This window comes from Hoplias malabaricus, chromosome 17 (assembly GCF_029633855.1).
Source record: "Hoplias malabaricus isolate fHopMal1 chromosome 17, fHopMal1.hap1, whole genome shotgun sequence".
NCBI lineage: Eukaryota > Metazoa > Chordata > Actinopteri > Characiformes > Erythrinidae > Hoplias > Hoplias malabaricus.
Genome location: NC_089816.1, coordinates 5,640,766 through 5,665,011, shown reverse-complemented (window position 1 = coordinate 5,665,011; position 24,246 = coordinate 5,640,766). Strand labels below are relative to the sequence as shown.

At 39.7% G+C, this 24,246-nt stretch overlaps 2 protein-coding genes across 6 annotated transcripts in view; one reads left to right on the top strand and one right to left on the bottom strand.

Annotated features, from left to right (window-relative positions):
• Nucleotides 1-6,008, bottom strand: part of mospd1 (motile sperm domain containing 1) — an 11,872-nt gene extending 5,864 nt beyond the window's left edge. The window contains exons 1-3 of one of the 4 annotated variants that reach the window (XM_066649928.1): nucleotides 5,707-6,008; nucleotides 401-682; nucleotides 215-290 (exon numbers count right to left, since the gene is read on the bottom strand). In XM_066649928.1, the coding sequence (XP_066506025.1) occupies nucleotides 215-290; nucleotides 401-554 (230 nt within the window). In that variant the 5' untranslated portion in view covers nucleotides 555-682; nucleotides 5,707-6,008. Of the gene's footprint in view, nucleotides 1-214; nucleotides 291-400; nucleotides 683-2,210; nucleotides 2,542-5,706 lie in introns of those variants that run through there. The other 3 variants (XM_066649930.1, XM_066649927.1, XM_066649929.1) reach the window with 3 other exon arrangements.
• On the top strand, nucleotides 5,113-24,246 carry ints6l (integrator complex subunit 6 like). Of its 2 annotated transcripts, XM_066649924.1 has the most exons (19): nucleotides 5,113-5,357; nucleotides 5,523-5,608; nucleotides 5,734-5,811; nucleotides 10,388-10,537; nucleotides 11,157-11,246; nucleotides 12,078-12,261; nucleotides 13,561-13,689; nucleotides 14,233-14,396; nucleotides 15,769-15,921; nucleotides 16,609-16,741; nucleotides 18,543-18,637; nucleotides 18,896-19,006; nucleotides 19,312-19,527; nucleotides 20,033-20,159; nucleotides 20,307-20,449; nucleotides 20,999-21,227; nucleotides 21,969-22,361; nucleotides 22,491-22,584; nucleotides 23,006-24,246. In XM_066649924.1, exons 2-19 carry the CDS (start codon nucleotides 5,537-5,539, stop codon nucleotides 23,106-23,108), a joined length of 2,664 nt encoding a protein of 887 aa, XP_066506021.1. In that variant the 5' UTR covers nucleotides 5,113-5,357; nucleotides 5,523-5,536; the 3' UTR covers nucleotides 23,109-24,246. The 2 variants fall into 2 exon arrangements, with proteins under 2 accessions (XP_066506021.1, XP_066506020.1); XM_066649923.1 differs by having other exon boundaries at nucleotides 5,113-5,608.

Below are 24,246 nucleotides of genomic sequence, written 5' to 3'. Positions count from 1 at the left end.
ATGCATGTAAAAAACATGATATGTTAATGTTTTTTGGCTAGAACATGAGTGTAACAGAACCACATCGGCTATAACCTTTTGCAAAGATTGGTTGATTGTGAAATATGTAATTACAGAACGCCTGAAACAAGTAACATTAAAATGCGGAATTTAGGCCCAAATTAGGCCAATGTTTTCAAGGAGAACTCTTCTTTTAAAGTAGAGTGTAGCTTACATGTCGACACAGCATTGTGGTTTAACAGCACCGGTGGCGTCCACTACTGCATACTTATTTGGCGCTGTACACAGAACTGAGAAAGCAAAATCAATACAATGTGTAACTGCATCATTTGAAGTATATAAGGAGAATTGTATATTGCTGGCGAAACAAACATCTAGACCCTAGCAGGCCACCACTCACCTTTGAACTTCAGTGCAAATTCATAAGGATTGTAGAGTGTGAGCACCTGTTTGTGTGAGGCCTGCTCATCTGCGTAGAAAACCAGCTCAGTGGGGAACACAAACACTGGAAGTCTTCCTTCCACTAGGTCAGGCTGCCAGTTCTGCTGCTGCATTGGCGCACACTGAGTGCACTTAGCCCTCTCTTCTGCTTATTTCCACGCTTTCTCTCAGAGGGTGCAAACTACCTCAGATTTCAGCTGGCCTTGCTCTCTCAGCTTCTTTCAAGCATGATGATCAGCCCCTAAAAACAGAGGTTTATGCAAAATGATTTATGAACCTCATCATAACCAGGACTGGGTTCACATACTGTACAGAATGTAGTATGCGATATACCAGTGTTGTAACAATACAATAGCACAAGTATCACCTCAAGCAACACTGTGTCTAATAGTAATTTTAAAAATACAAAGCTTTATTTTTCTGTATAGACACTCTCCAAAGGAAAACATGTATCTCTATTTTTCTGGAATTTAATTACAGCAGTTGTCCTTTATTTAAATACAATAGCTGTCCATCAAATTGTGTGAACTTTTCATTATCGATGGACCCTAGAAATTCTCCAAAATATAATTGGATTGCAACTTTTTGCATTGATTTCTATTGATAAATAAGCTTTTGTTTTTTTTTCTTCTCCTATAATGTTACTTTCTTAGAGATTTTTTTTCATTGAACAGTGACAATATACTAAATCTATACAGATATACAGAGTCTCTTTTTTCTGGTGAAAAAGTGTTGCTTAATAAACTCATAAGGCAAACATAAGTGTCCAAATTAAGCTAAACAGGAATACACTCTACGTACTACCGGACTGACGTGACTTTTGACTTTTAAGTAAACCTTGTTATCTTATTTGTTCACAACATTAAGTATTTCCCAAAAACCTTGTAGAATAAAACTACATCTTTTAGAAGAATGTAGTGCCTACATTATAATCCTATGACCTAAATTGTACATGGAAATTATTTACAAGCTATTTAAAAAACCCACTAAAGCTTTAAATATTGTTTAGACGAATATCTGTGAATTTGCCATTAGTCTTGGCCTCCAGCTCTATTCCTCACCTGTGACTCGTAAGCCCTGCCCCAAAGGTCGATGACTGGTTCCTTAGTTTATTGACGTAAGAAACCCTGGCTGTGTAAATTCCCCCGTTTGAGACCGTTTTAGAACACTGCCGTTTCAAAGCAGAAATACTCAGCCATGGTGTTTATTTTACGTATCCTATGTCTTCTTGCATATAAAAACGCAGATCACGAATCAGTTACCACTATAATTTAAAACCCCAAACTCAGGGATCTCCAACAGGAGTGTCTCTCCAATTGGGCGGGTTTGGGTCTTAAGCTATCAAGCTAAACTGGGGAATCCAGATAAATGTAGGAGTCTTTATTTGTGAAACAGCCCCTGGTTTGTTCGGAGGACTGCCATCTGCTCTTCTGTTTTAACCAACATCTGTGAGCAGTGAATAACATCTTGGTGAGGCCAAGTAAGAGATTCGAAAAAGCTAATGCAACGACACCTTTGTTTGCTAGATATTTCTTGGCTGTGTTAGCCAGATGTTTAACAGCTATTTTTGTAGCTCGAGTGTAAACGCTAACCTGTGCTGATCCGAATGTATATAAAGCAAACCAATGTTTTCAGATCGATCCGTCGCCGTTTACAGCTTGAAGAAACGAGCTGACAAAAATATCGTTCAGTGAACGCAGTTTTAAGGTCACGTCACGTTACAATTTGTCTAATTGTCGTTCGAAACCAATAAGATCTGTAGACAGTACCTTTCTCTCGATTGCGATGTGAAGCAATGTTTTCTGTATATCCCACCCTGTTGTTGTCTTTATTTTCTTTGTCAGTACGCTGCAGGTCGCTCGGTGAATTCTGGGATACTGGAGGACTCGGCTGGAGTCGGTCTATGACGTAATGGCCCTACGTGAACATGCAGTACTTTAGTGCTCTGTTTACTACAAGTCGCACACACACACCCCGCACAACCACGGTTTGTCACAAGTCACATTCACTCAGGAACATGTATTTAAAAGCAGGCCTAAATAATAACGAGTTGGTTCTCCCCTGAATACTTCCATGGGCCCTTTCACTTCTGCTCAAAGTACTTTTTTATCAGTCCCATTTTAGCCATTAATACCCGTTATTTCATTTTTTCACTATAACCACCAGTCCTGTGGTGCTGCTGTGCAACTGGGTCACACCACTGAAAAAGCAAAGAACAGCCATATGAGTTTCATCTGCTGTTACATACTTGTTGCTCTAAAGTCCCACTTCAGTGCTATAACTAACTCCTTATTTCTAATTTTAGAATTAAAGCAGAGTGTAGAGTGGTGGAATTGTGTTAGCATTCAACATTTGGCATAAGTTAGAGTGACATGTTATTGAGAAATAAGCACTCAAAACATGTCCATGATCTCACATTACCTTGTGATCGAGCACCATAAAACACACACTGAAATGTTCCATTATATGACAGCATTGCAGCAGAGTAGGGCCTTTTCAATCGTAAGATACTGAATACCGCTCTACTGCTCCAGACAACGCAGTTCCACTTCTTCTATAGTGTCTCTCAGTGTTCCATTTATGCTTCCCTTCAGATAACATGCAAGCTTTGCATGTTCAGTTGGTCCACTTTGCACATACATATATGGATTGTGAGGTCCCATCACTTCAGTCTTGTACAAATGTGCTGCCCCCAACCCATCATTTCTTTCTGACATTCATAAATCAAAGGGCAACCCTCACACTATTTGTATTGGGGGAGCCATGCACTGCTGCGTTTTTCCTCCACTTAAGGTGATCGTTCCTCTGTTAACGTTAACATGGTGCCATCAATAGACAAACAAGAGGATAGAAAGGTGGGGGAAGCTATTGTATAAACTCTGGCATTGACAACACATTCCCCACCCCCATGCAAGACAGACAAGTACTGGAGAGAAGGAGAATGAAAAAAGAAGAGGAGGGGTCACTGTTGTGACCTAAAGGGGAAAAAAATTGTCAGAAATGAAAGGTACTCATAAATCAACTGCAATATGGCCCAAACATGCACATGTGCAGCAAACAGCAATTAGTGAATGAGTTTAATTCCATCCTAATTATTCTGCATCCTCTTAACACCCTTCCCATTTATTCTCCCACACGTGTTTTCTAGTAATCACCAATATTTATAACCAAAGTTTCAGTCCTAGCTTGAATTAGCTTATAGAAAAGAAAAAAAAGCATTTAGACTGGAAGAGTGTTGACTGCTAAGAAAGAAATTTCTCCTTACCATTTCTCACCCTAAAATCATTTTTTCACAGATTTGTACACAATATTATATGCAGATATGTATAAAACTTTAAAAAGAACCTCCATATAGGCCTTATAGTTTTCAAGAAACCATCCCAATACATGTATTTTATACATTAATTCATTCATTTATTATCTGTAACCGCTTGTCCAGAGCAGGGTCTCAGTGGGTCTGAAGCTTACACGGGATCATTGGGCGCAAGGCAGGAATAAACTTTTGAGCTGAAATCCACCTACCAATGTGTGTGTTTTTGGACCATGGGAGGAAACCGGAGCCGTATATTATACATTGTTTAATTAATCATTTCTGTATCACTTTAAAATTTGACTAAAGACCCATCCACTCAGATCCAGTTATTTCTTTCCTCTTTCCATTTTTGAAAATGTCCCCATGCAGATGACAATTAAAATAGCTGCATTACCATGTCAGTCCAGTAGGGGCCTTAAAGGGGCCATAGTGCCTCTTAAAGAGAGGCAGCAAAAAAACCACAACACATTAAGCCCGATTTATAATTCTGCATCGACCCTACACCAAAGACAACACATCGACATGAACACTATGCTGTAGTCTGACTTGCACCTCTCCAAAAATGTAGAAGAACAGGTGTTCATCTCAACTCACACTATACACCCTATGTAGTGCACTACGCAAGTGATGAAATGACTAAATCTAATCTAAATAGTGCATTATATATTTCTAATACAGCATCATTTATATTTATTCATATGGGGGAATCTGACATCTAGTGCTAGCTGCTTTTAAATTGTAGTTAAATTCCTTACGTACTTCACTATATGGAATGACGAGGTATTTGCATTTTAGCAATTTTCCTACTAATAATAAGTTCAACTTATGCAGTACCTTTACCAACCCAAAGGATGCTTAACACGACAACAGTGACAATAGCATTTTTAAAAATCTCCACCTTGGGGATTGTTTACAAAAAAACCTGAGTTTTCATGTGAATGGCATTCCAAAACGCAGACATAAACCTCTGTTTATAAAAAAACAAACAAACAAAACTGATTTTTGGCTGGGGCCTGCTTTTATTAAATGTTTATTAATGTCTTATAATTATTTGGAATTTATTACGCCATACACATTAAAAATAATTAATCGGCAGTTATAAAACTAAATGATAATGAACTCCTAATAAAGCTGACAAGTAAAATAACAATGCTGACTGATGAAGTCATTTAAGTTAAATGCTTAGATTGAATAGTTTCTAAGGTGTGTATAACAACTAACCGTTGATAAACTAATTTTAAACCATTCCTAAATCCTTTATAAAAAGCAGCCATATTGTAAAGTCGCACCAGCATCTCAAATAAATTAAGTAACATTACAGCAGATCTGGGTGAGAAGCGCGGCAGCCTCATCGAATATTCATACGCTTGGGTGGGCGTGGCAGCACTGTCATGGCTCAACCAATGGTGAGAGGAACTTATCGCATATTCATAAGACAAAAGGGGCGTGGTCACTCTGATCAGGCTCGGCCAATGACTCTGCAGTGGGGAGGAGCAAAGGCGTTTCACTCCGTTCGGAAGAGAAGTTCTAGCAGCGGGAGCGCCAGCAGAGCTCAGAAAAGACAGAGCAGAGAGAGACAGACAGGCAACGGCCAAGGGTGGCAGTACGACCCTCTTTTGAGGGGAGGGGGGGTCCGACTATAACAAAAAAATATATAACACACATATATGCATGCCCAGGCCGGTCATATGCCGATCCTAGGTATTTTAGCAACCATCTAGCTATATATCTATACATTTCAAAATGCCTATTTTACTTTTCCTGATAGACACGTCCGCTTCTATGAATCAGCGCACTTATTTGGGTACGACGTATCTGGACATTGCTAAAGGCGCGGTTGAGATCTTTATGAAGGTAAAGCACAATTTTAACCCCGACTTTTACCGCTTACTGTTGTGCCTTGTTGGGAGTTGACGTTGAGGATCCCTGTGACAGGATCGGTCGAAACTAACCGTGTATTGTTTCGTTTTCTTTAACAGCTGCGTGCCCGAGACCCGGCTAGTAGAGGCGACAGGTACATGCTAGTTACATTTGATGATCCACCACACGGAGTAAAGGTAAATAAATACTGCTCAAAAATGGTTTGTATGTGGCTCGAGCGTAGATGATTTTTTCTGACAGTGAAACTCTACTGTGCCTTTGGTCTCGTAGCATCGGGTCAGTCGGCTTCCCGGTGACGGAAAACGGCTAATTTTGCTTAAAATATCCGCAGACCCGGAGCAGCGCAGCCTCTGAACATGGCGGACATTTTGCTTTTGTGTTGGGAGCTCTCGGGCGCCGAGATGGAGGCGGAGAGATTTATTATCTACCGTGACGTATTGCGTGACGCGGCGGAGGGTCTGCTCACCTCCGATTGGACAAGCAGCCCGTCAGGTCCGCCAAGCCCCGCCCCCTGCAGCGCGCCGGGCCTGACCCCCGCGCGCTCTCATTGGTCAATAAAGACTAAACAAATCAAACTGATCTGATTTGTGAAAAAACCATCAGTAAAAAAAATGAGAGTGCATTAGCACTCAGGACCTTATTATTTTGCCCCATGAGTCTTTTTTTCCAAATTTTCATTTTCTTTCAAGAAATGTTGATACTGCTGATGTCCTATTTTTAATAACTGCCACTAATTTCCCGCCCTCTCCACCATTTCAGTACACGAAACACCCTCCCTCCCTGATTTGTAAGACTCTTTCCCAATGTATATTCCCTTGAAAGCAGACTAGAATATTGGCTTAAACGGAGCTGACATGATTTATATTACTTACATTAAAGAGACTGATGGAGCAGGAAAAGTTCACAATGCAGAGTCCCTGGCCAAAATATAATTTTCCCTCATGTCCTCTTCTCAAGACTCTATTAGCTTTCAGCCAGCTAGCAAGGTTTAACTCGAACTTTTCATATGAATTATGTAGCTGCCATTCACAAACAACGAGGAAAGAATAAGTGATCAAATAGCCTAACATTTGATTCCACGACAACATTAATTGGTGTGTCTAAACCCCTCACACCATGTGATATAGAACCACAAGTCTCCATAATTAGGTCAAAGCCATGAACTCTGCATTGCACTGCATAAGCATATGGCAGAAGTACTAGCTGTTTGTTTGCTTTCCTTTTTAAGTCACGTGCTTTAAAAGACATGCCAACACCCAGAAGTTTCTCACTTTCCATGTAGAATATGGGCATATGGATTACTTTGGTCTGATTCTTATGTATGGAAGCAGGTTTTTCATTCATTTAAATATTAACCGCCTGCTTTGACCTGTGCTTGATTGCTGGCCGGGTGTTTAGACCTGTGGATGTGACATACTGCTGCATGTGTGATTGTGTTCTTTATTTGCTGTTTGACATTGACAGTGAGAGTGGCTTCATTCCCAGGCAGTTCATTAGTGTTTTCTCACTGGCAGAAAGCCAGGCGCTCTCCTGGGGGCTTTTCTACCCCATACTCCTCATGCAGTGCTGTCTGGCTTATCTTAGAAAGTCTGGAGCTGCCTTTCAAGTGCCCCTCAGCCTTATAGAGTGTAGTACCGTATAAAGTGTATCCGCTTTCATACCTAGCCTCGTGTACAGACCTCCACATTCCCTGTTGTGCATTTTGAGTTTTATAAAAAGGCATCTGCAACCAGCAATTGTTGCACTTTATTTGTATTCCTCAAAGCTGTCAGTTTCAGATTACTATTATGTGTTATAGGATGTAACAGCTCACTTACATAAGCACTAAGCCCTGCGTGTGCTATTCATGGCTAGCTTGTCCCTCCCACCTGTTTAAAAACACTCTTCTCAACCAAGCTTTACCCTGTCTGAATTAGCCACCAGGCTAACCCAGTTCTCTACAACAATGCACTGTACAAGAGCCAGCAAAGCAAGATAGAATCTGGCTACTGTGTCTGAGACAGTGGCTTTTTTATTTCCTGTCAATTATTCATGAGATTTTCAGCAGCTAATCAGTGAAGAGTTCCAGTGAGCCTCGGGCCCTGACAAAGCTCTCTTTTCCTGTTCTGTGCTTCACTTGTAGTCTCATTCCTGGACAAGCACAACATTATTCTTAGCCCTGCCCCTTTTCTGAAGTTGAAGTGCATTTTTTTTCTGTCACAGAATATTCTCTTTTAGAGCACATCTCTTGTGGCATGTGCACTGTGGGCAATTTATATTTGCAGAGGTAAATTCTATTTACAAATGAACTAGCCATTTGGAAGCTTATTTTAGGCTTCTTTTGGGTACAGGTTCCTGAACTCCAAGAACAGATATTTCACTGTGAGTTTCAGTGGGGAAAAAAAAGCTTGAGCAGAAGTTTTATAATTGTTGTGTGTAGTCAAGAACAGAAAATTATTTTTATCAGCTCAGTCAAGTGACTAAAACCATCTCTGAAATATCTACAGTTTTTTTCCATAGTCTCCATAGTCTCACAATTATCAAGTACATAACCACAGTGGTCTTATCTTCTGGGATGTTTACCATCCACTTTGCTTCAAGTCTTATCTTGCACTGAATCAAACCAGTGGAGGAGGGTTTTTGTTTTTAGAATGCCTGACACTTTGGCCAAACAGTCAAGAGCAAATCCACAGTAAAACCATTTCTCCAACTTATATATGGAGTAAATCTTGTGAGTTTTAAGTGGTTTGTGCACACACTCTGCTCAAATCTTCTGTTGTGGGGTCATGATGTGCAGAGGTGCCTAAACTCTTTGCTAACCCTGTCTGTGATTGGCACTCTGTCTGCATGCACAGGCCTCATTACGGGATAGTGACAGCTCGTCTTTATCTCTTAACTCACAACAAGCACCACCCAGCATGTTGCCAACATAATTCTGGCTTATAAGAATTGCTAATTAATATGTTATTGCACTCAGTCATGAGTGTATGATGCTACTATAAAAATCATGAATCGATAAACAAAGTATCTAGACCTGATTTTAATATTGTCTCTGCATTACTTATTCTCACATACAGCCAGAGACATTGTAAAAGTATATATACAGGATATCACTTATCCACATAGGTCTGCAATAATAAATTGGTATAGATCTTTTAATACATTTATTGAAAACTGCTACATTAATTCAAATAAAATGTTATTTTATAATAATATCGGGGAACTCTGAATTGAAATCATCAGAATCAAAGCCATTTTGTAGTGTATTTGCCATAAAACATTGAGAAGCACTGAACCAGCAGTTAGAAGTGCAGTAAACTCAAAGACCATCATTCTGGTGCTCAATTGAAGTCATTGGAGACCTTCTCTACTGTGTTATTTTCCTCTCCTTTCCCTTTTCCCTTATGACTAATTGGAGGAGGCAGTCATCAAAGAATAGAACCTGATTGCAGTCAAATATTTGGAGAGATTTGTAAATTGTAAATACAGAAAAAATGAGGATGTATGGGCAGAAAACAGAAATACTTTTTTTACTCAGTTTAATGAGCGCCACTGAAGAGGCACCCACTATTATTTTTGTTTCTTTTTTTTTGTTGTTTCAATCCTAAACATGTTGGGGGCCTTGAGCCCCCAACATGTTGTGTGTGTTCTTGTACAAATCTCCCACATTCAGCATGATAGCGATGATATGCCTCAAGCTGAAATGCTCTATGGTTTGACCCGGTCAAAAGCCCATATCGTGGGAAAATTGATTTGCTCTCGTTTTTCATTATAATAGAGTTTCATCATGTAACATTCTCTCCATATTCTGTACAGCCCAAGTAGTGGTAACTAAGCTTGTGGGGGAGTAATTATCATTTTTTGTGATGTCACATGTATCCACATCATTGCATACAGGAGATTAGCCCCACCCATTCACAGCGTATGCAGTATAAATGATAGGTTAGGCCCTGTAAGTAGTCCAAATACAGGGGAACTTACCATTGTATTCACAGTCAATGTGCTGATTTCCTGACTAAATTCAATTTTCACTTTTTGGTTTATAATATACTTCTGAGCCATAAACCACTTATCATTTTCCTGGCAAATGAATGCATGATTTCAATTTTTTGAGTGTACTTTACAGTAATGGCTGTACTGTGCTGTTATAAGGTGTAATGTGGGTCAGCTCAGCAACCCCATAATGATTTTGGAGACTGGAGAAGAGGCGAACAAATCAAATAAGGAGCCGTATCTCCAGACTCTGTCACTGAACTCTAGACTGCGTACACTGCACAGCTTATCCTGTCTGTCTCATTGGATCCTGTGCACTCTCTTTCTCCCCTCTCTCTCTCGCTAGCTCTTTCCCTCACTCATTCTCTCACACACATTCAGGCTGCATAGTAGTGATTACCATGCGCTCTGTAAGCCTGCAGGTCATCTGTAGATTAAGCATAACAGTGTAACACTAAGGCACTTGACCTCGCTGGAAGAAAAAGGCAAGAGAAGCCGCTGTTGATTTGCACAAATGAGGATTCAGTGGCTTTGTCTGTATGCAGAATTCCAGAGGCAGCTGGGTTCATTAGTTTGGTGCTGTTCTGTGTAAGCTTTTACACTCATTTTTGCAGTAAATACCATGGGATACAGCATGGAAAGCCACATATGTTTATGTATTTACTGCACTGCAGTGTGATCTAATGCTTGCCCTGTCTGCTCGAGCAACTCTTGTTGTGTTGTTTGACACCTTGTTCACCTTGTGTGTGTGTGTGTGTGTATGTTTGTGTGGTATCCCAGGCTGGCTGGAAAGAGAACCATGCCACATTTATGAGTGAGTTAAAGAACCTTCAGGCCTCCGGACTGACCACTCTGGGAAATGCCCTCCGCGCGGCCTTTGACCTTCTCAACCTCAACAGACTGGTCTCTGGCATTGACAACTATGGCCAGGTATTAATAATCACATTCTAAAGCTATTCTAAAGCTATAAGGGGTGTTTCAGCAAAGAAGTGCTTTATGAATGAGGCAAAATACAGGGCAGAAAAAATACATAATTTGCAAAGCTGCAGCAACAGATCAGCCGGTTTAAAAGAAGTTGCTAATATATATATTGTCTCTATTGTTAATACATAAGACACAAATAACCCTTTTAGGAAACAAAATGAAAAGAAAAGTAAGCCTTTTAGTACCTTGGAGGATATATATACTTTCATTCAACTAAGTATAAGTGTAATTTGTTTCTTGAAATGAAAACATTTTTAAAAATGTTTATGTGTGTTGTTACATATATACGACCCCCACCCCCACATATGCACCCCAACACACACAGGCTTTCTCCATTTGTCTGAGACGTAGTGCTGACCCCTACAGTTTGAATTAAACAACTACAGTTTAAGGGATACCTCTCTGATGTCAGTGTACATTAGTGGCCACCCCATAAAAGGTTGACTGATTCAATCAATGTAAATACATAGCTAAATGTCTGTATGCTTCAAGTCAATAATATTACACATTGTACAGTGAATGGTGGCTTCTGAGTTGCTGTCAGAGTGTTTTTCTTTTCCTCCAGGGTCGGAACCCTTTTTTCCTGGAGCCATCAGTCATCATCACCATAACTGATGGAAACAAGCTCACTCACAGCTCTGGAGTTCCAGATGAGGTGAGGAGCAGCAGCAATGTTCCACATAATCAAACTTACCACGCTTATCTCTGGAGCCCTTTTCATTTCCTGTTTGCCCCTCCACCTTGTATAACACATAAATAACAGTTCATTTGGTAAATCTAAGTTTATATTTAATCTTATCCGCACTACATTTAGATTCAGATTAAAAAACTTTGTCTATCATTTCATATTTGTCTTTGGTGTATGGCAGCACAATGAGGCACAACACTTACATACACACAGCCACAATAAGTATTTTTTTTATTTTTACTCAATAGAAGCTAATACATAATAATAATAATACTTTTTAATTTATTTTAAGCTTGTCAAGAACCCAAAAGCACTTATAAGCAACGTGATTCTTTATTAGTTTTTACTATTTCCTTTAAGCTGCAAAAACCAGTACCAGTATAGGCTTCGTAGAGTGCAGGTGGTCATGTTTTACAGATTTATACAGCCACGTGCTAGGTGTCAGTGTAATTGCTCTATCATAATGTGAAAAAGAGCCTTTGTAGAAAATGACTGATGGCTCCTTCAGTCAAGTAACATTTGATTTAATTAAATTATATCAATAACATTTTACATACATTTTTCTTACAAAATCTTATTTAACCTCAAATTCAGATCCAGATTCAGAAATGAGGGAAATTGCTGTTGTTACAGTTTTATGTAAAGAATAAACACTCTAATAATAATAAAAAAAAAGAGACAGAGAAAATTAAAACGAGATAAATTTGCAATATGTACACATTTACATTCTTAAAAAGCATTTTTATCCACTTCATTATTAAACAGTATTTATATTACTGCCCCCTCCCCTCTCCTTAGCTCCACCTGCCACTGAACTCTCCTCTGCCGGGCAGTGAACTGACCAAGGAGCCGTTCCGTTGGGATCAGCGGCTGTTTGCACTGGTGCTGCGTCTCCCTGGAGCCTCAGCGCCGGACAGCGAGCAGCTGGGCAGTGTACCCAGTGACGAATCTGCCATCACACACATGTGTGAGGTCACCGGAGGTAGGAAACAAGAATCTGGTCAAAAACATGATTCAGTCTACTTATAGTTTCACGTACGTGATGCCAGACTGAACGTTGAGTTGTTAGGTATTAAGCCACTTTCTTCCAAATTTAGCTACACTATGTCAACAAATAGTTTGTGGACACCTGCTCTTCCAAAACTGCTTTTGAAATGAAAAGTATCAGTAGAGATTTTGGACCTCTAAAGCCCCTCATCCTTTAGTCTTATTGAAAAGATGTAAACCAGATGTTAGAACACCGTTATAGGGTTTTGATTGCATAGTAATGAGTTCTGGTACAGATGTATTATTAGACCACAAATGCCAAAGATATTAGATGGTACTTCATCACTCAAGAGAACATATTTCCACTGTGCCCGAGCTCAGTGCTGGTTGTTTAAACAGTGAACTATTGAGATATTATAAATGAAAGAAAACGCACTCTATTGATATTTGTAACCTGATGACTTTATCATAATATTCTAGAGATTTTAAGGATATTCATTCAGTCATTCATTCATTCATTCATAGTCTGTAACCGCTTATCCAGTTCAAGGTCACTGTGGGTCTGTAAACTACCTGGAATCACTGGGTGCAAGGTGGGAACACACCCTGTAGGGGGCACCGGTCCTTTGCAGAGCAACACACACTCGCACCTATGGACACTTTTGAGTAACCAGTCCACCCTACCAACGTGTGTTTTTTGGATCATGGGAGGAAACCGGAGCACCCGGAAGATACCCATGCGAATACAGGGAGAACACACCAAACTACCATACTACATGTTGAGCCACAGTGCCACCTGTTTTAAGGATATTTTAAAGTTTTATTTAATGAGGATTTATTCCAATAATTAATCAGCAGGTTACTTTTGGAATATTGTAATACTCCTTATAATTTTTTTCATGAATACATTTTAAATGCATTCTTTTATTTGAAAGGTCATTATTCATTATTCCAATTTTTTTCTGTGATTACATATGACCTCAGGCCAGTACAAGCTAATTAGTCAACCATTGGCAGCTTATGAAGAAACATAGAAAATTCTGAAATTGTGTATTATTAGCTTCACAATTAACCAGAGAAGCTCACAGCAGGTGAGAACAGAAGTGCTTGATTGTTCAATGTGTTGAACTGTGAAAATTAATATTGGAAAACTGAAGCAGATGGCACACAATAATGTGTGAATAGTGAACTATTTTAATCTATTGGGATCTGTAGATTTAACATTTCAGTGCAATACTTTTCATGCAGGGTTCCAGGTATAAGGAATTTATGTTTTGTTTGTGTTTTCCTCAAGGTCGATCATATTGCGTTAGGACACAAAGAATGCTAAACCAGTGTCTGGAGTCTCTTGTGCAGAAGGTCCTGAGTGGAGTTGTCATTAATTTTGAGAAAACCGGTCCAGATCCGCCTCCTGTAGGTGAAGGTATGCATTCAGAAAGAGACAACTTAGTGCATGGCTAAAAGGTTCAAATGCATGTATGCTGAAGCTTGAAATTGTCCACGCTGTACACACATCAACGCCAGAAACCTCTTAAACAAGATAGTTTAAATGACACTCTTGGCTTAAATGAAAAATGTAATATGTAACTATTGCTAGTTACAATTACAGTAGTACTGAAGTAGTGATATTTGACAAAAAAAAAAATACTTCTGATGCTGTATCTTGAAGGCGGAAGCAAATTTTAAAAGCCTACAATTAATCGTGGGTGAGTTGTTCATTTGTCATGAATTTCTGGGAATGTAAAAGGCAAATGTAATTTTCAAATTATGTAAAAAAAATTAAATAAAATAAAAATATACTAAATATTTTGTAAATATAGATTTGTTCTGAGAGTGACAATACGTTTTATCCCTTATAAGTTAAAAACCATTGTAGCGTCAGTGCAAATTAAAAGAAACAAGCCTTAGACAACAAAAAATATGTATTTGAGGAACTTACAAGCCTTTCCTAATGGTCTCTTTGCAGATGGCCTGGTGGATCCAGTGCGGCCTGTAACATCCTTCAGCCCTCAGCCTTGGCATAGCTGCCACAAGCTCATCTATGTGCGGCCAAACCCTAAGACCGGCGTCCCTGTGGGCCACTGGCCAATCCCAGAGTCCTTTTGGCCTGACCAGAATTCTCCCACTTTGGTGAGTTACAACAGTTCCCATCACTCCATTCAGCTCAGTTTAAAAGCCAGTGGACCATTAGCACCAGTTGGCACTGTTACTATGATTTTTTTATTATTATTATTTTTCTGTTAGGGGAGATTTATTTTTTCATTTAATGCCGGCCAAATGCCATGAGGGAACCTATCAGTTAATCTGTAATTCATTTTGTACAGGAGCACAGTGCATTTTATTTTGCAAGTAGAGTTTGTTATAAACAGCACATTTGCTTTCTGTAGTCAACAGATAGCCTTTTGTAAGATAAACATTAATCACATATTAAGGGTGATTATTAAGGGTCAATATTGTACATGTGATTAATCATTTGCCTTTGACTGATCGTTTGTTTCTGACACGGATAGATCAGAGTCAAAAGTTTAAGTTTAAGACCAATTCTGTGAGTGTGCCCTCTCATAGAATTGGCCTCAATTCTGCATTGTTTCTCCTCTGAGTGTGTGTCAGTCTGTGTGGGAGCCTTGACAGTGTGGACAGCCACTGTGTGAACAAGAGACGGCAGTCCGACCTCACCTTCTTAGTGCCTTAATGCCCTCTTAGTGCTTTTAGTTCATACTGCTCGTTTTATGCCATGAGGTCATTTCCTCCTCCCTTTCCTTCTCATATCCTCCAGTGTCATTGCTGCAGTGCTTGTGACGTGTGTCTGAACAGTTATTCGTGGGTGTCTGCTGGGTACAACAGCACCGGAAATTTGCATCTGGTTTCAATTACACTGGCTTTAATAGCTATCTGTCCACTGCATTTTTCATTTTCCAGTTGGCTAAGATTCCCATAGCAGACACTTGGCATCTACTTGGCTGAGTTTCTCCTATTGCACCACATATTTATAACAATCTCTTTATTGTTCCTCTTTTAACAGATCTGCAACACCCCACCCGCTTTTCTTGAACCCACAACCTCACCAATGCATATTTGCACATAGCACAAATGTCATTCACCAATGTACTATAATATGCACAGGCTCCACTCAAATGTAATGCAATTTTTTGCACAATTGTTAATGCAGCATTTTAATTTGCTGTAATTAATTGTTTATTTAACCTCCTTAGGCACTACACATGTTTCATAAATGCAAAATGAATAGACTGTAGTGTTGTATAGTTTGTTCAGTATCAAGGCAAATTCCTTGTATGTGTAGCACATTTATTTGGGGAAAACATAATAATAATAATAATAATAAAATAAGAATAATATACAAGAACACTTTGTGTATTTATGAGCCTGTGACACATGGCTTTAACTAACCAGACCTATAAGATGTGAAGAGTGGCTTACTCCACAGTTGTTGGTTTGATGTTGTTTTTTGACATGGCATTCTTTCTCTCTGTCTCTCTTTCAGCCTCCTCGCTCAGCCCACCCAGTGGTGCACTTCTCCTGTGTGGATTGTGAGCCCATGGTGATAGACAAGCTGCCCTTCGATAAGTATGAGCTGGAGCCTTCCCCTCTCACGCAGTACATCCTGGAGAGGAAATCTCCTCACATGTGCTGGCAGGTGGGACAACACACCACACACATCACCTGCTCCTTCCTAATTATGTTTATTTTTGCACTGCTAGATTATTTTTACATTACGTCCATTTAAAGAGTTTATAATAATTTTATTCCTTTATATTTTCTAGAGTCTAGTTATTGTAAACATTAAATCACCATTTCAGACCATTTCAGCTTGTAGACCACAATACTTATACAGCATTACATAGAGAATTACACAGTACTTTGGTTATTAATACTACAAAACACTTAGAACACCCAGAATTAAATCTTTATCCTGGCAGTCTGTTGGCTCCATAAACCCATGGCAGTAAGCCATTATAAAGGTTATTTCCATGAGCACAAGAATGACGTAGTGCTTAGATATTTATTTTAAACTGCACTCAAATGCTATTAGTATAAAGGCCCTTTGAAGATGTTTCCTAAAAGGAAATTTAAAAACTATGTCAAGACATTCTGGGTAGCAGTGGGTAGCAGTGTGACATTTCGATTGTAAAAAGATTTATTCAGAGACAATTTTAGGTCGTATGTTTAGAGCCGTTTTTAGCTCAGCTCTGAGAAGCTCTCCACATAACAAGGCCCTGATGAAGTGTTTTTTTTTCTCAGAGGAACATTACCGAGTTAGAGCTGAAGGGGGTTGCTCTCAGGAGAGGTCAAACTGTACTAACTCTCTTCCCTTGCTGCCCAGGTGTTTGTGAACTGTAGCGGCAAACATAGTGACGTGGCTCAGCCTTTCGGTTACCTGAAAGCCAGCACCACTCTCACCTGTGTCAACCTCTTTGTCATGCCTTACAACTACCCCGTTCTGCTGCCACTACTTGGTGAGTATATGTGCAGATGTTCAGATGTTTTCCAAAAACACATATTCCGATGTAGATGCTGATGCCTATATTAAAGCATATACCAAAACCTACAAAAGAAATCTATGTTGTCACTGTTTAACAGGCATTGTGTAAATACACAGATTAGTCATAAATTTAATATGATGTGTTTTTCTACATATATTGCTAATTTTATTTTATGTGGAAAGCATGTGAGTTATTCCAAGTGGCAGACAAGGTTACTAGGCTGGTAAAGTCATATTTTGAGTATATTCAGTTGTGATTTCATACAGGGGAATTTGTTACATCATGGCAGTGTTTAGAAATAGGTATAATGGCTGGATGTACGATTTCACAATTAGTGTTAACGATGGCAATGGAGGTATTAATTAGGGCCTCTAAGCGGGTCGTGGGCGGTGAGAGGTTGCATGATGGGTTTCGGGTCCCCCAAATTAGGGCATGAACGACATGATGACCCTGATGACTACTGTGCCTTGCATGCGGCAGTTGCTGGGGAAGTTAAATGATAATCTAAGGTTGGCTAGGCTGAAAGTTAAACCGAGCAAGTCTAAATCTTGGGCAGTGAAGACACTAGATAATGTACAGGGATTGACACGCTGAAGCATATTCTAACAGCTTGTAAGGTTAGTTTGTCATAGGTCTGGTATACATGGAAACATAATCAGATGATTAGTATGTTTATTGGACATCAAATGGCTAGAGGTTAATTCGTAATAAACGTCTTCGAGAGCATGTGCAGGCTACAAATATTGGTAGATAGGGTGAAGCACGAGATTGGAAATTGTTGGTGGTCATAGGTAAAAAGCTTCAGGTCCCAGAGGCCAGATATGGTGCTGTACTCTGAAAGTAAACAGAAAAATAGGAGAGTACAAACTAGTTGGGGAAATGCACTGTAGAGGTGCTGTTGTGGTTGTTGGTGATGTAGCACGTAAAGATCACCTGGAACTGGTGGCATAGAGCATGCATTAACAGTGCCAGTGGGGCTAGGTATGGCCTTAGTCACCAGGGAGGTTAGGACTGTAGAGCTACCTCGGAGCGGTGTGGGTCTGGGACACCACATTTCAGTCTTGAGTATTCTGGAGGTGTCATGGGCTTAATTCAGCGAAACATAGACGAGGGGAGGTGCCTACCTGATGACCTCTGTGAAGAGCTAGTGATACAGTGGGTGGTTTGGGTACTCATGAGCTTGGCTCGTTGAGTAACCTTAGTTGTTAACGGTAGCTGGTCACTGATCAGATCATAAATGGCCACAGTAAACTTACTGCACATGTGTAGGAACAATGGCTGATAACAGGTAGGAAGAGAGTGGGGTGGGCCCTATGTGAAGCTCTAATAAATTGGCATAGGATGTTTTACATCTCATCTTGTGTATGATTATAATAGCTCAATTTACTATATATGTGCACTTTGTAGTTCTGCAGCTGCATACATATATTTATTTATTTATTTATTTTTAAAATAGTAAATCATGATATTTTTACCTGTCACCAATTGGCCTCTTTAACCATGTAACCATTTTGGAGTGCACTGTAGACATGGAAATTAAAATTTTGTTTATATTAAAAAATAAATGATAACATTATATAACAAATCATTATAAGTCATTTCTTTGTATTTTTGTGAGATAAAGAAATGTCCAAGAGACTGATCAAATTATATGTTCTTGTTTTAATTACATTTTAAACAATGTCCTGACTTTTCAATAAATAAAGTTTGAAAAAAAATGTAAGTTATTACCCTTAATGTAGGCCATAATATCTTTATGCTTATGTGTTAACAGATGACTTGTTTAAAGTGCACAAGCTGAAGCCAAACCTCAAGTGGCGACAGGCCTTCGAGATCTATTTGAAATCTATGCCACCTTACTTTCTGCTGGTAAGATCTGCAGTTCAGTTCCACTTGGACTTGTTTAGATGACATTTATTGACAGTAAATTCTAGTGTTGATTTTGCTTAATAACCATATTTATAAATCTATGTTGTGATGCAGCTGTGACCTTCTGAAAATTTTGTCATATAAATGTTAAAGACTATAATGAGGTTAGGATCCTGGGCTCTGCAGAAAAAGGCCTAATTTTTTTCTGCCTTAATATCTCCACGCCTCCCACTGCCCCCCCTCTCCATCCATCTACAGCCCTTAAAGAAGGCACTGAGGATGATGGGAGCTCCCAATCTCATCTCCGACAACATGGACTGTGGCCTTAGCTACAGTGTAATCTCCTACCTGAAGAAACTCAGCCAACAGGTCAGTTTCTCTGCATTTATTTTGTAAGACTTTGAGGTGCATTTTATTTACATGAAATAGAAATTTGGTGCTTGCATAAGAAAAACACTATGTATTAGTGTCATTCACAATAAAACATGTGAAGCATTATTTTAAAACGTTATATTACAATGAACAGTGACTTGGTACTTTTTAAGTAAGACATAAAAATGTAAATATTTTAAAGCAACTGAGTGAAGTAAATGCGTTAAAATCATTAAAGATTTGAATAATGTTATTACTTTGTTAAGCTGTTCCTAATAAAGAAAGAAAATTTGGTTTTCTAGGCGAAAATTGAGTCGGACCGGATGATTGTGTCAGTGGGTAAGAAGCCTCCTCAGGAGACAGGTATCAAGGTGAAGAACCACTCAACTACACTGTCCCTGGCTCACCGTCGCGATTTCAAACAGCTGCTGCAGGGCATCACTGGTGAGGTGCCACTCCGACTCAGTGACGTCAACTTCAAAGAATTTGCGGGCTTCCAGATTGCACTTCTCAGTAAGGTATGACCTGTTACAGCGCTACGCCGTGTCTCACTCCTATACATCATTTAAGTCTCAGATCATGTTTTTGGGGTCAGGGAGTAACGAGTTTTGAGGGAGATGTGGCATGTCATTTTTACCACGTAAATGTTCACACCAAATGAAATCAATCTAGTTTTATTCAGCATTAAGCCAGATACTGATTCAGATGTTTATTGCTGATACTTTTTAATGCCAGTGAGACATTTTAAATAGTGTAATATAAAAGCCGGAGTGATTTAGCACTGTGTACTAAATCCTCACTTAAATAGAAGTTTCAGAAGTCCAGGTGACCGCTCTCAGCATAAGAATTGACGCTGATTAGATTTTATTCTCTGTTCTTTTCTGAAGTCTTTAGAGTATACATCTATTTTTCTTCTTTTTCATGCACACTTTGTCTAAAATACAGTGTTGCAGTGTAGCTGACACTCTATCAAATTAACAACCAGTTATTCCCTCATAATCTATTCTTGTCTTTCCTGGCCAGGATGTAAAGCCCCAGGCCTATCGAAATGCTTATGATATTCCTCGGCGGAATCTTCTGGATCAGGTCACGAGGATGCGTTCCAACCTTTTGAGGACTACTCAGAAACTTATCCGTGGCCAAGATGAAGGCGAGTACACCAAAATCGTTCTATTATAAAATGCGTAATAACTAATAACACAATAATTAAGGATAATAAATGTCAACAAAATGTAATTGTTTCATTCCACGCATTGTGAAGAGGCATTTACATAAAGACAATTTTCTGATTTTGCAGATTACTTGCATAGCATTCCTGTGGGTCAGATGGGAAACTATCAGGAATATTTGAAGATGATGCCATCTCCCCTGCGTGAGATTGATCCTGACCAGCCCAAACGCCTGCACACATTCGGCAACCCGTTCAAACAGGACAAGAAGGTACTCCTTCAGTACTCATCAGTTGAATTCACTTGATACAGCATATACGTACTCATATAATATTTTAAAGACATCATGAGGAATTGAGGGCGGCACGGTGGTGCAGCAGGTAGTGTCGCAGTCACACAGCTCCAGGGACCTGGAGGTTGTGGGTTCGAGTCCCACTCCAGGTGACTGTCTGTGAGAAGTGCGGTGTGTTCTCCCTGTGTCTGCGTGGGTTTCCTCCGGGTGCTCCGGTTTCCTCCCACAGTCAAAAAACACACGTTGGTGGGTGGATTGGCAACTCAAAAGTGTCTGTAGGTGTTTGTCTGTGTTGCCCTGTGAAGGACTGGCGCCCCCTCCAGGGTGTATTCCCGCCTTGCGCCCAATGATTCCAGGTAGGCTCTGGACCCACTGCGAACCTGAACTCGATAAGCGGTTACAGATAATGAATGAATGAATGAATGAGGAATTGATGGTTCTGTGAGTCCCGTAGGGTTGTTAGGAATAAACAGACAATTTGAATGAAATGGAACACTCCTGTTCATCTTTCTTTCTATGTGATCACAGGGAATGATGATTGATGAAGCAGATGAGTTTGTAACAGGCCCTCAGAACAAGAAAAGGGCCAACCCAGGAGATTCCAACTCAAACGCAGCGCCGAAGAGGCGAAGGAGCATGTCCCCTTTGTTGCGCCGGCCCCAGACTCCACCCATCATCACAAACCACGTGTTGGGCAAAGGACCCATTGTAGCCACGGGCCAACAAGGCCTCATTAAACCCATCCCACTACACAAAGGTGAGTGTCAAATATGCCTGTAGCAAGTTTAGCAAGGCTTAGAGATCTGCATACTACAGTTATACTGCCACTGTGATTGTGCAATTCCAAGGAAGATTCTCTTCAGCGGCTGAGAAATTTGTAAACATAAGGTGAATATGGACAATGTATCAGCAGGCTGTACATTTTTGATACACTCTATGACATTGTGTCCTGCTCATCCAAAATGTAATGTGTAGTTTGTCCCTCTTCTTCTTGGAAAGCTTTTATACTAGATGTTGGAACATTCTGGTCAGAATTTCATGGCCTTTAGCCAAAGGAATTTCAGTCACCCTAAACTTGACTTGAACTGGATTGAGCTCTGCTGCTAAACAGCTCAATGCTGTGTGGCAAATATTGACTGGGTAAGAATTTCAACAGGGTGAATTGAAAGAGTAATGTATTTTTTACAGGACAGCACATTGGAACAACAGGTAGTGTCACTTTCACACAGCTTGTAGGTTTAATGTCATCTGTGGGAGCTGTGAATGATTCCGGTTAGCATTGTTAACATTACAAGTTGATGATAGTGCATTATGTAATGTTTCACGTATTTAAACACCATGGAAACACATTCACATACAACGCTTGGACAGTTCCTGTGTATAGGAGAGATTTAATGACACACAAAGTATTTACAGAAAAAGAATAATTGAGAAAGTATAACTGAATGAATGTGTGAATTATTTAATTAATGTGTGGTTTGGGTGTCTCCCTCTACAGGAGCAGAGGGGAACAGCATAGGAGGAGGTACCGAGAGTAATGGGGAGAGAGTATTGAGTGGAGAGGCTGGAGACAGCTGGCCTGGATGTGTGGATGGAGTTGGGGAAAGCACTACACCTCTGTCCCTGGAGGAGAGGGGAGGAGTGAGCGTTACTGATTGTACAGAGGACAAGGCATCACTGGAGGACAAGTTAGTGGAGGACTGTGTGGACGAGAAGACCTCAGAACGGCCACAGAACTGTGAGGGTCTAAGTCCTCCAGAGCAAGAGACAGAAATGGAGAGGACTGGGACTGACACCCCTACACAGGCCACTATCGTCATGGTTCCCCTGGAGGGAAGCAATGCAGAATTACGCACACGGGTCATCAAAGAGGTCCGGAAGCCAGGTCGCAGTGAGTATCTACCCCATCTGTCTGTAGTGATATAATTTGTTTATACGTGAATTACTTATAGGTCTTAAAATACATCAGTATTTTTTTATTACCCAAGAGGTTTTGTTCATGAGTTCTAACTGTTTGTAGATTATAAGGAAATATTCAGGCTGCTAGAAGAAGTGAAAGGGCCAGTGGGGGTGCAGAGGTACTTCATTCATCATGCCATTAAAGAAGCAGCCAGGTCAGTGTCCACCACCCACTTGTAACAGTGTATATTATGTTTAACTTTTTATCTATGATTTTCAGGCTTTTTACTCTATGATATTGCTTCTGAGGACTTAAAAACACAATTACTTTAAAAAAAAGCTAGTTAGCAACGTTAGCCTTTAGCACTAAACTAATGTATTTACACTCCATTTTTGGTGGGTTTCTCAAGGAGCACAATTGATCCTGGACAATCAAACCATAGTTTTTAATAAACCAATAAACAATACTGGACACTAAACATTACCAAACCTCATCTCGTCTGATTACATCTAGGGTAGATGGTTTTTTTTATTTGCTAAATCATTTGGTCAATAGAAGTGTGCTGAAATACATATTCCTATTACTGATATGTTACTTAAAAATGTTAATGAATCTGTTCTTGTCCATTTACTTAGGTTTAAGAAGCGTGTATTGATACAGCAGCTGGAGTCTGCCCTGGAGGAGATTGAGGAAAAGCAGATGCTGTCAACACACGTGAACAATGTCCATGGCAGATAGTGAAATATCCTCACCCACTAGCTATAGGGAGGTGGCCAGTGGGGCATTTAAAGGAAACACAGTGATTCAGAATGAAGTAGGCAGGACAAATGGAGGACTATGGAAGTGGAAACTAGCTCCAATTCTTCTGTCATGCAGAAAAGGATAAAGACTTGACAGTATAACAGGCTTTGAGGGGTGCACCATTGTTTGGGATTATTGACCACAAAAATATGCACTCCTGTGAAAGCAAGGTCGCTGTGTTCTGTGAGTATAGCTTAGGAGAAAGGCCATATGAAGCCATGTCTTTCTATAGAAGTCTGTCCACTGTTATAAACATCATTAGTCATGAGTAGAGGACAACATAAAGGGTATTTGGCAAGTATATTTTGTGAAGAAATATCTACAGCTAATTAGGTTCATGAACAGTATAGAATACTCCAAACCACCTTTGGTCAACCACTATCCTGTTATAGACCACTTAAGAGCAATAATCTCGAGGCTGTCCTGCCGCCAAGATAGTTTTCCTGAGAATAACGACTGTAGGTTTTACTCAAGTGTTCTTGATACAAGCCAATGCCCATATGATGCCATCTAAGCCAGGCTGTGTTGGTATGAGACCTCTAGAGGTAGTTAGTGTCTGTGTTTTTCTTAAAATGAAATGTTAAATGACAAAACAGGACCAGTCAATTTGATATCACAGAGAGCTTCACCAAGCTGTTCAAATCAACAAGCAACATATCTTTTAAGCAATAGAATTCAATGTACACTGGGAAATGTTGGTCCAGGCCAGCTGTTCAACTTGGCCAGCTGCTCATCTGCGGGCACAACAATATCACTTGTATTCAGACTGCAAGAAAAATATGTAGTTGTTGGGAAGGTCTGCACCCACTCAAATGCCACCTGTTCCTCCCTGGAGCAGTTGCTAAACTGTCATTGGTTTCTCTTCACATGCAAAAGCTACCTTAGTGACCACATTGTTGTTCATTTAGTTTTGTTTTTTTAAAAGCAGATGTATACAACTTTTTGATGTTCATAAATAATATAGATTATTTTTGGATGGTATTCTTACCAGAACATAAGAATATTTTAAGAATTGTATAAAACATTTTGTAACTTTGTTATTATATATAAAATGGAGTTTTATGATTTTTTTATG